The sequence below is a fragment of the Excalfactoria chinensis genome, unplaced genomic scaffold, assembly GCF_039878825.1.
Source record: "Excalfactoria chinensis isolate bCotChi1 unplaced genomic scaffold, bCotChi1.hap2 Scaffold_85, whole genome shotgun sequence".
Taxonomy (NCBI): Eukaryota; Metazoa; Chordata; class Aves; order Galliformes; family Phasianidae; genus Excalfactoria; species Excalfactoria chinensis.
Genome location: NW_027315717.1, coordinates 1,269,294 through 1,280,839, shown reverse-complemented (window position 1 = coordinate 1,280,839; position 11,546 = coordinate 1,269,294). Strand labels below are relative to the sequence as shown.

Below are 11,546 nucleotides of genomic sequence, written 5' to 3'. Positions count from 1 at the left end.
GCAGGCTGAAGGCACCGCACAGTTTGATGAACAGCCGTGTGCTTCCTGCTGGACTGTGGGATTCTGAGAACATCCGACCTCGACAGCTCCAGAAATGTCTCACAAGAAGGAGGACAGACAGAGTCACTGCACGTCCTTTATTCTGTTAAGGTTCACAGAGAGCCTGGTTCATTATCTACAGTGCATCAGGGCTACACTATGAAGTTACAAGTTAAAGAGGAACTGTTTTGAGTAATGATGTTTTAGTGAAAAATATTACAGTATTAAAAAAAAAAAAAAAAAAAAAAAAAAAAAAAGAATAAGATTTACTACATTACAGTTACAAAAGTTGATCAAAACAAAACCAAGAGTTTGCACCAGTAAGAAGCTGCATTTCATGTCATGAATTCCAAAAGACGGGCAGTCGAATGTTTGTGAAACACATTTGGTAATCACTTTCCATACTGCATCCTTGACTTTCTGGTTCCTCATGCTGTAGATGAGGGGATTCACTGCTGGAGGCACCACTGAGTACAGAACTGCCACCATCAGATCCATGGGGCTTCAGGTAGGCATAAAAGAGAGTACTGAGAAACAGGGAGACCACAGCCAGGTGAGGGAGGCACGTGGAGAAGGCTTTGTGCCGTCCCTGCTCTGAAGTCATCCTCATCAAGGCAAGGAAGATCTGCACATAGGACACCACTACGAAAACAAAGCACCCAAAGACTAAACTGGCACTAAAAATGACAAGCACAACTTCCCTGAGGTAGGAGGCTGGGAGGTGCACTGTGCCAGGAGGTACAGCCCTGTGGCCGCTCCAACCCCTCCAATGAGCCCAGTGGCTGCTCCAACTTTGTCACAGGTCCTGTGGTGATTCCAGCTCTGGCAATGAGCTCTGCAATTGCTCCAACTCCTGCAACAACCCGACAGCCCTTTCAGCTCCTACAGTGAACCCTGAGGCTGTTAAGACCCCTGCAACAAGTCCTGGACTTGCAATAGATATGCATACGTGTCAGTATCTATGCATATCTGTTTGCAACTGCATCTGTTGCATACATTTGAAAATATAATAAGTATATTATATATGTATAAATACATTTGCTATAATTATTATCCATTTTCTCTTTATCTCAACCCATAAACTTTAAACCACAGCACTGCCCTGAGTCGCTTACAGATCTCCTTGGCACTCTTGAAACTGACCTGGTCACGCAGTGAAGAGCACCAAAAGATCTTGTGGCCTTCTCAGGGAGCAGCTCCTGAGGTATATTCCTTACACCAACTTTGGAAGAGGCCTCCAGTTCTCTGGTCCTGCTCTGAATGGGCCCTCTTGTTACAGCAGTGACTGCAAGGAGACCAGCTCTGACACAGCTGTTTATACTGCCGGCTACTGACTGAAGTCCTGGAGTGCTGCTGTGGAAACAACAGGACTGTCATGAGACACACAAGACCTTCAGGCCTGCACAAATGAGAGGACTTGAGAGCATTGTGGTAGTGTAAATGGGGCAGGAATGAAAAGAGCACGTCGTGCTGCTGTCAGTGGCTGTACCTCCCCCAGAACCAGACAAGGCAGGAAGAGAGAAGAGCTAAGGAAAGTCTATATTGAAAGATTTTATTTACCTCTTAACCTATTCGGGGAATCTGGTTCCATGTTTACATGAGCTCTTGGAGTGAGAAAATGGAAATTGGGTAGGAAAGAAGTGAAATAAATTTTTATTTATATGTTCAATGACATTTTTTGTGGGTTGCTATATCAAACACAATCAAACAGTCAAAGATGCATAAAACATAAAGAACCATCACTGGGAATCATGTGAGGAAGATGTGCAATTTATTGAAGCTGGAACAGTGCGTATTGCAACACCTTCATGAGAGCGTGCTTGATCTCCCTGTTCCTCATGCAGTAGATAATAGGGTTCAGTGTTGGAGGAACCACTGAGTACAGAAGTGCCATTGTCAGATCCAGGAGTGGGGAGGAAATGGATGGGGGCTTCAGGTTGGCAAAAAATGCAGTGCTGAGGAAGAGGGAGACCACGGCCAGGTGAGGGAGGCACGTGGAGAAGGCTTTGTGCCTTCCCTGCTCAGAGGGCATCCTCAGCACAGCAAGGAAGATCTGCACATAGGACACCACTATGAAAACAAAGCAGCCAAAGCCTAAACTGGCACCAAAAAAGAGAAGCACAACTTCCCTGAGGTAGGAGCCTGAGCAGGAGAGCTTGAGGATCTGGGGGATTTCACAGAAAAACTGGTTGACAACATTGCCTTGGCAGAGAGGCAGTGAAAACGTACTGGCAGTGTGCAGCAGGGAATTGAGAAGCCCAGCGCCCCAGGCAGCTGCTGCCATGGTGGCACAAGCTCTGCTGTCCATCAAGGTCCCGTAGTGCAGGGGCTTGCAGATGGCAACGTAGCGGTCATAGGACATGATGGTGAGAAGGGAAAACTCTGCTGAGATGAAGAAGAGAAAGAAAAAAACCTGTGCAGCACATCCTGTGTAGGAGATGGCCCTGGTGTCCCAGAGGGCGTTGGCCATGGCTTTGGGGAGAGTGGTGGAGATGCAGCCCAGGTCGAGGAGGGCCAGGCTGAGCAGGAAGAAGTACATGGGGGTGTGCAGGCGCTGGTCGCAGGCTACGGCTGTGCTGATGAGGCCGTTGCCCAGGAGGGCAGCCAGGTAGATGCCCAGCAAGAGCCAGAAGTGCAGGAGCTGCAGCTGCCGCGTGTCTGCCAACGGCAGCAGGAGGAACTCGCTGATGGAGCTGCTGTTGGGCATCTGCTGTTCCTGGGCTTGGAGTCCTGTTCGAAGTGCAGAAGATAATGACAAGTCCAAATCAATCTCAGAGACAGTCCTGCTATACTATAAAAGTTCTCCTTTCCCTTTGGAAAATGTTCATTTAAGTCCAGAATTTGAATTTACTTTTCATGAGATTCACCATATAGAAGGTTAGTGTGCTCTTTCTTTCTTCTCATTTCCTAATCACATTTCAGCCTCCTGGATATTTTCCTCTTTACTCTAGCTGCTCTTCGAGGCCCCAGCTCCAGCTTCTGTGCACTTCAAATTGTCTTAGACAAATCAGACAGTTTTCAGGACAAATCATCTATTAATGTCTGCAGAAAGCAATGATAAGTTAAAGTGACTTTATCCTTTTAGGAAGGAGAGACTGAAAGCACATTCTGCGTGACTGCTCAAAAAACAAAACAAAACAAAACAAAAACAACAAAAAACAAAAACAAAACAAAACAAAACAAAACAAAACAAACAAACAAAAAAAAACCAATGGATTGAAGAAATATTTGGGAGTATCAGAGCTGTGCTCAAAATTGACAGCCTTTTAGATTTCTGCCACCCATCCTTCCTGCCTCCCCTCAGAAAAGGAAATGGAAAATCCCTGCCTTTACTCTCCTCTTGCAAAGTACCCTCACATAAATCCTGCTGTGCAGAGAAGCTGAGATCCCGTGCCCCAGGCAGCAGCTGTGGCAGCACAAGCCCTGCCGGGGGGCTCCTTCCCCCCACTCGTCTCCCCGCAGCACCCTGGACAGCTCCCCGGGCAGGCTGAGTGCTGAGCCTGGCAGGCGGCAGAGTCCCATAGCCGGCACACAGCCCCTGGGGCACAGCAGGGACCCTGCTCTGCAGGACAGCCCTAGGCACCCGCCTGCAGCCCCACATGCACAGCCTGCAGCCGTGCTGGGACATGCAGCCCTCAGGGCTGTGCTCTGATGCTGAAGCACGGAAGCCCTCAGCTTGAGCAGAAGGCTTTTTCCACAGCAAAGAATCATGCAGTGCCTGCAGCCAGATCTGCTATGGGATGTCGCAGTTATAGTTAACTCTCTATAAATAGCATCTGTATGGCCTGAAGTGAGACTTACCGTGTCATTGTCTGTCAGCAATGCTCCTGCAGCGTGCTCTCAGCCTGCTCACTGCATACACATCCTGGAAGCTCTCTCCCTTTTCTCTCCTCTCCTTCCTTTACCTGCAGGCTGTGCTGTGCATGAGACCTTGTCCTGGGCACAGCTGTCTGTGCAGCACCATCCTCTTTTATGAGCTCCCTGTGTCCCAGGAGCCCAGCCCAGCTCAGCACACCAGAGTATTTGAGTTTCTCTTCCTCAGTGCTTCCTCTGGAGATTTCCCTGGGGCTCCAGAGCTGAATGTTCCTGATAGACAGCAGGGTCATCTCTGAAAAAGGCTCTTGGATGTCGGATAAACTGGACAGACTGATTCCAGAAGCATGGTTTGGAGTTGAGGAAACAACCTCTCTAACCTGGAGTTAGGTTTTAAAGCAGGAATGCATGTATTCGGCACAGGGTGCAAAGGGGATCAGTCCTTCCTTGCACACCAGCAAGCAGAAGTGTTACTTATTTTACTGTCACGCTGATCCATATTCAGCAGATCTCCTGGAACTCATCTACATATTCATTATTTTCCAGGAAATCATTTACATTCTGTCCCTCCCTCTGGCACATGCGCTGTTTGTAGCTGGGTTCTTCCTGCAGTGGTCGTGGGGATGAAATCAGGCATCTTCCTTGCAAACACTCAATGTCTTCCTCATTCTGTCCCTTTTACCCCATCATGTTTGATAGAAGTAGTCTGGTTCTGTCTGGCTTCTTCCATTTAGGGTGCAGGATGCTATTCCTTTAATGTAACTGCTCATCCTACCTGTTTATGGGCCCATATACCTGTCTTCTACCTTTGAGACTAAATCTTTTACTGTATCAGGTCGTCCTAACAGATTGTGTTTGCCTAGCAGGAGTGTAAATGCCTCACCTGGAAAGCTCTGCTCCTGGCCCATAATAAAAAAGACACACAGACAAGGACAGGGACTCTCTGACTCCCCCTTTGCAGGGCTGTTATTCAGATGAGGCAATCAGTGCAGGTGTCTCATGTCCAGATGTAAAACCCTGGGGTTGAAAGCAGATTCACTTCCCCACAGACCCATGGGAGATGGTACTCCTCTTGACTCGAAGCAGATGTGCACAAGGAGATGACAGTATGCATGAGCCCCTGGTCTGAATCCTTGGCCTTTCTTAAGATGGAAGTGACTTGCTCAAAAACAGTCATTCAATGAGCACAAGGTGCCTGTGGTGCTCATAGATGTGCACAGCAGTGCCTGCAAGCTGTGGTAGACAACATCTGGGAAAGCCACCTCCTTCCTGAGCATCAGCTGGGGGCCAGATGGGGCATGGGAGTATTCTTGGCCATCCTAAATGACATCAGATGTTCAAGTAATGGGCACCTGAAAGTGCAGCGTTATTCAGCTGACCAAATGGATGAGCTCAGCAGAAGCAGAGACTGATCTTTCTCTATTCTCCATCTATTGCAAATTCCAGAGCTTAAGGCATTCCACCGCTGTGACACACCTACATTTTCTCACAGTTGACATGTTTGTTTATTCAGGGCTCTCATTGGAATGGCAGTTCCCTGGGGTCTCCAGCACACCCCAACCAGCTGACAAATGCAGCTGAGGACCTTCCGGAAAGCCATGTCCTGGTAGTGACAATGCTTGCTGGACAAATTTGCGCCACCTTTCAAAGAGTTTACTCCCCTCCTGCGTGTAGGTTCCCTTCACGTACTGAAAACTGCAATGAGGTCACCCCACAGCCTTCTCTTCTCCAGGCTGAACAAGCCTAACTCCTTCAGCCTGTCCTCATAGGGGAAGTGCTCCAGCCCCCTGATCATCTTCATGACCCTCCTCTGGACCCTTTCCAACAGCCCCATGCCTTTCTCGTACTGAGGGACCCACACCTGGACACAGAACTCCAGATGGGGCCTCACAAGAGCATAGTAGAGAGGGACGATTACCTCCCTATCCCTGCTGACCACCCTTCTCCTGATGGAGCCCAGGATCCCATTTGCCTTCCGAGCTGCCAGAGCGCACTGCTGGCTCATGTTGAGTCTCTCGTCCATCAGGACCCCCAGGTCCTTCTCTGCCGAGCTGCTCTCAAGGATCACTCCTCCCAGCCTGTACTGGTGCCTGGGGTTCTTCCGGCCCAAGTGCAAAACCTTGCACTTTGCCGTGTTGAACCTCATTAGGTTCACCTGAGCCCAGCTTTCCAGTCTGTTGAGGTCTCTCTGGATGGCATCCCTTCCTTCCATCGTATCAACTGTGCCACTCAGCTTGGTGTCGTCAGCAAACTTGCTGAGGGTGCACTCAATTCCCTCATCGATGTCATTAATAAAGATGTTAAAGAGCACAGGTCCCAAGACAGACCCTTGGGGGACACCACTCGCTACCAGCTTCCACCTGGACATAGAGCCATTGACCACCACACTCTGTCTGCAGCCTTTCAACCAATTGCTTATCCATCGAGTTGTCCACCCATCAAATCCACTTCCCTCCAATTTGGAGATGAGGATGTGGTGGGGGACCATGTCAAAGGCCTTGCTCATGTACAGGTAACAGACATCGGTCGCCTTCCCTTCGTCCACCATAGCTGTCACTCCATCACAGAAGGTCACAGGATTGGTCAAGCATGACCTTCCCCTGGTGAAGCTGTGCTGGCTGTCTCGGATCACATTCTCATTCTTTATGTGATTGAGCATGTTGTCCAGGAGGATCTGTTCCATGATCTTCCCAGGCACGGAGGTGAGACTCACCAGCCTGTAGTTCCCCGGGTCCTCCCTGCTCACCTTCTTGTATATGGGAGTGACGTGACCCTTCCTCCATTCATCCGAGACCTCACCTGACAGCCATGACTTCTCAAATATGATGGAGAGCGGCTCGGCAACCACCTCAGCCAGCTCCTTCAGGACCCTGGGATGCACGCCATCTGGCCCCATAGTCTCGTACACATTCAGTCTAAGGAGGCACTCTCTGACTTGCTCTGCCCTTACAGTGGGGAGGGATTTACCTCCTTGGTCCCCACATAGAGGTTTGGGGATGCAGGGCTTAGGGACATGAAAAAGACTAGAATCCTGGCCACCAGTGAAGACCGAGGTGAAGAACTCATTCAGCACCTCAGCTTTCTCTTCATCTGTTGAAGCCAGGTCTCCTTTTAAATTTACCAAAGATGGTACATTTGTTTTGTCCTGTCTCTTCTGGCCAATGTACCTATTGTTTTTCACATCCCTTGCCAAGTTCAGTTCTGCCTGCGCCTTGGCCTCCCTGATCCAACGTCTGCAAGTCTGGACAGCATCCCTGTATTCTTCTGAGATGACACAGCCTTGTTTCCAGAGCTTGTACACCCCTTTCTTCGCCCTCAGTTCTCTCAGCAGGTCCTTGCTGAGCCATGCCGGTTTCCTACCTTTCTTATTCAGTGGAGCCCACTTTCTTATTCAGTGGAATGGAGACCTCTTGTGCTTCCAGGAGGGCATCCTTGAAGAGCAGCCAGCTCTCCTCAACATCCTTGTCTTTGAGGGCAGCACGCCAGAGGATCTTGGCTAGCAGTCCATTGAGTAGCTTGAAGTCTGCTCTTCTAAAGTTCAGTGTCCTGATCCTGCTCATTTCCAGACCCACATCGCTTGAGATCACAAGTTGCCAAGTCCTTCATTGTGATTCCATCAGTCCCTTCCTATCTTTGTCTAACTCATTTCTTGTACAGTTATTCCCTGTGAATGTCAAACCTCAATAGAAGCAGCTTGGACATGACATGCAGTAGATCACTGTGTTTTACCGTTCATTCAATTGCATCACCTTTCCTACTGTTTGTTGGAAAAAAAAAAATAAATAAAAAAATAAAAAAATAAAAAAATTATTTCCTTGCCCGTTTGCAGCTGATTCTCTGAGAAAAGCCAGTTGGAGTTGCTGCAAAGGAGACTTAACACTGAGCGGGTGGCTGCAGAGGAGAAGAGTGATGTGAGGAAAAGTGATGCAAGTCCCATGGGGCCAATGTGAGTAGAAATGGGGTGGGGTGGTTGAGAAGAACATTTGCTGACACAGAATAGAACGCATTGGGGACATCCTGGATTGATACCAGTTGCACAGTGCTGCTTTAAAACTTGTTTATACCCAGCTCTAAATAAATAGACAGTAAATGTCTGCTGGATTCTTCCTCTTTAAGATCTCTCCAGGTACCCCTCCATTTTGCTGCACAAGTTCTGAAAACTTGAAGAAAATGACAGGAAGGCACAAGGCACAGGAGGCTCTTCAGGTTATAATGAGCCCCAGGGTGCATTTGGTGCTGAGTCCATCAACCTCCAGTGCAGAGAGAAGTTTGCACAGAGTGTTCAACAAGACAAAGTCAGAAGTAACAGTGAACTTTCTTGGAGTATTAATGGGCCCACTGAGGAACATTAACAAGCAAGCTTCCCTAGGGACTAGTTAGAGAAGATAATTGGAAGATATGACTACAGGCAATGAAAGGCACTGGCATGGTGGCTTAGATGCTGAGAAACCCTTTCTTTGTCCTATGAAGCAAACAGGCCAAGCCCTGATCCCCAGACCCTTGGTAGAGAGAACCTCATGCTGACTAAGGATCCTTCCTGGGGCAGTGGGTTGGAGATCAGTATGATGTTAAATGAAAGACATGGGACAGAAGATCCCAGGCTCTGCATGGGCTGCAGGGACACTGTGAGGTTCATGTCCCATCTGTGCCTCGTGTCTCATGGCAGGCTGTGGGATGTGAGAAGGGCCCAGTCTGAACAAGCAGTCAATCCCAATGAAACTCTGAACTTCAGCTCTCTCAGTTCCAGTGCCTTCCTTTGCACACCCTCCCTTGGTTTAACGTCCTTTATGTTCTGTGGTGCCCAGAAGTGCACCCAGTGCTCCAGGTGAGGCAGCAGCAGTGCAGAGCAGACAGGGACAATCCTTTCCCTCACTGACCTGGTGTCATGGTTTTGCAATGTTGTAATTTGCTATCAGTATTCCACATCATAACATCATGATAAAGCATGATAATTTTGACGAATCTTCTGCTCACAGTAAGAAGACTGAATGTCCCAGGGAGCACCACGGTCAGTCATATGACCAAGACTATATAATCTCACTTCAGTGCTGGACTCGCTCTCTTGGATCCTGCCAGCCAGGGGGAGAGCCGTGTGGGAGCGTTCCAGCCGTTTCGCCTAGAGTTACAGTAGGCCTCTCGGTTTCGGGACTCACTCTCTCTTATTTTACTTGATTCGTTACCCTTAATTCCAATTATATTGTATTATATTGTGTTATTCTGTATTCCGATATAGTATTTAGTAAATAAGTGTGCCTCCTTAGATCGTTGCCGCTGTATTTATTTCCTTTTCCCTGTTTTTCTTTTCCTTCTGGGCCAGCGGCCTGCGGGCCGACTGCCCCCTGTCATGGGTGCAGGTAGATTTTAGGCTAACCCACGACAGGATTTTGGTGGAGAATGCGGGCAAGTTGCCGTTTTTTTTTCTGCTGTGGCAAGTTGCCATTTTTTTTTTTTTTTTCTGCTGTTCTTTTAGCTTCTTACAGAGCTGCAGAGTTTTTACAGAGTTTTTTCTCGTTAAGGAGCTAGCTAAGTTTACATTTCTGCACCTGGGAGCTTGACCTTGAAAGTCCGGGCGGACCGCCAATACCCTGGAATAGTTTACAAACTTTGAGGTCTTGAAATCCAGGCAGACTGCCAACAACCCAGTATATTTTGTAAACCTTAAGCTCTACTTTGTAAACTTGAGCTCTACTTTTTTTTTCCCCGCTGTTGAAGAAAATAGATAAATAAATAAAAAAAAATGTGGCCTCTAATTGAATTATTTTGCAAAGCATTGTATGCTATTGGTTCTTCCTTTGTAATGATCCAAACCTATTGGGCCATAATTAAGCTCGCCACTTTTATCTATGGGGCTATAGGCATATATAATCGATTGAAAACATTTTTAGAAATGCTTACTTGGTACCTGCATGCAGCTCCAGAAGCTCCAGAAGGAGCAACTAATATTACAGAAATGGTGGTTTTCGAGCATGTTCCTCGTTCTTTTTTTGAATCTTTTATACAGTTTTTGAAAGCCCAGTTGACCACACTGTCAATTGAGTTTCTCGTGTCAATCTCCCTGAACTTACTGTTTATTGTTCTATTTATCAGTATCTGGATTTATAACATTCTGAGGAAGTCTTCCCCAGAACCAGAGAATACTGAATGGCAGGGAGTGTGGAGAGGTTTTGGAGAGATTTTTAAGGGAAAGACATCTTCAGTGTCATGGAGCTTTACTCCTGAACACTTGAAGAATCCTGAAAGTTTGATAGCATATTTGAGACAGGAATGTTGTGGCTCAGGCAGATCTTAGGAGACGCAAATGTTTTGGGGCCTGGCTAAAGCTTATCGGGCCTTATTCAATACCATTCCAAAGAGTCTCAGAGCTGAGAGAGAGAGTCTCAAAGCTGAGAGAGAGAGTCTCAAAGCTGAGAGAGAAAGTCTCAGAGCTGAAAAGGCAGAGAGGGAAAAAGTTTTGGAAGCTGAGAGAGAGAGTCTTAGGGCTGAGAAAGTGAGTCTCAGGGAGGCAGTACGAAATGAGCGAGAGAGTTTCCAGGCCAAGCAAGAGAATCTCTGGGCTGAGAAGGCGAGTCTCCTAGCTGAGAGAAATAGCCTCCTGCAACAACGAGATGCACTCTGGGCTGAGAAGGAGAGTCTCCTAGCTGAGAGAAATAGCCTCCTACAACAACGAGACGCACTCTGGTATGAGAAGGAGAGTCTCATAGTTGAGAGAAGAGACCTCTTACATCAACGAGACTCATTTTGGTATGAGGGAGAGGCTCTCAGAAATGAGAAAGGCTCCCTGCAATCCAAACTTGACACTCTCCAGTCTGAGCAAGACACCCTCCGGTCAGAGCACAATGCTCTCCAGTCTAAGTACAACGCCCTCCAGTTTGAGCGTATCACCCTCCAGTCTGAGCGAGACACCCTCCAGTCCGAGTATGATATCTTCCAGTCTGAGTACGACGCCCTCTGTTCTGAGAGTAATACCCTCTGATCTGAGCGAGACACTCTCCGATCCGAGCGAGACGCCCTCCAGTCCAAACTCAACACTCTCCAGTCCGAATGCGACACTCTCTAGTCCGAGCACGATGCCCTCCAGTCCAAACACGACACTCTCCAGCCCAAGCGCGACATTCTCTGGTCCGAGTACAACGCCCTCCAGTCCGAGCACAACGCCCTCCAGTCCGAGCGTAATACTCTCCGATCCGAGAGAGACGCCCTCTGGTCTGAATATGACGCCCTCCAGTCTGAGCACAACATCCTCCAGTTTGAGCGTAACACCCTCCTATCTGAGCGAGACACCCTCCGGTTCGAGCGCGACAACCTCCAGACTGAGTACGGTGCCATCCTGTTCGATTGTAACTCCCTCTGGAATCACATATGTGCCCTCCAGTCCATGTATGATACCCTCCAGTCTGAGAGGGACATCCTTGAGTCTGAACTGAACGCCCTCAGAGATGGACTCCAAGCTAAATTGGAGGGCATTAAAATCAGCCAATCTGATCAATCACAGGGGGCACCAGATTCAATGTTGGTTGCCCCTGTAAGAGGATGAAAAACAAAACGAGTTTCAACTCAGTTAGAAGAACCAGGGGAGGTAGAAGAGCAGAGGGTGATAGAAGAGCAGGAGGAGGCAGAAGAAAAGAGAAAAGAAAGGGAGGGTGAACTGGAGGAAATAGAGGAAATAGGAGAGGAGGAGCCAAGAATTAGATTTT

At 48.1% G+C, this 11,546-nt stretch overlaps 1 protein-coding gene across 1 annotated transcript; it reads right to left on the bottom strand.

Annotated features, from left to right (window-relative positions):
- Positions 1 to 1,810: 1,810 nt before the first annotated feature.
- On the bottom strand, positions 1,811 to 2,746 carry LOC140265447 (olfactory receptor 14J1-like). The gene has a single exon (XM_072361370.1). It carries the CDS (start codon positions 2,744 to 2,746, stop codon positions 1,811 to 1,813), a length of 936 nt encoding a protein of 311 aa, XP_072217471.1.
- Positions 2,747 to 11,546: the final 8,800 nt, after the last annotated feature.

What these genes read in the sequence shown, in the direction of transcription:
- LOC140265447 (XM_072361370.1), bottom strand. Translation starts at nt 2,746, where the DNA reads ATGCCCAACAGCAGCTCCATCAGCGAGTTCCTCCTGCTGCCGTTGGCA.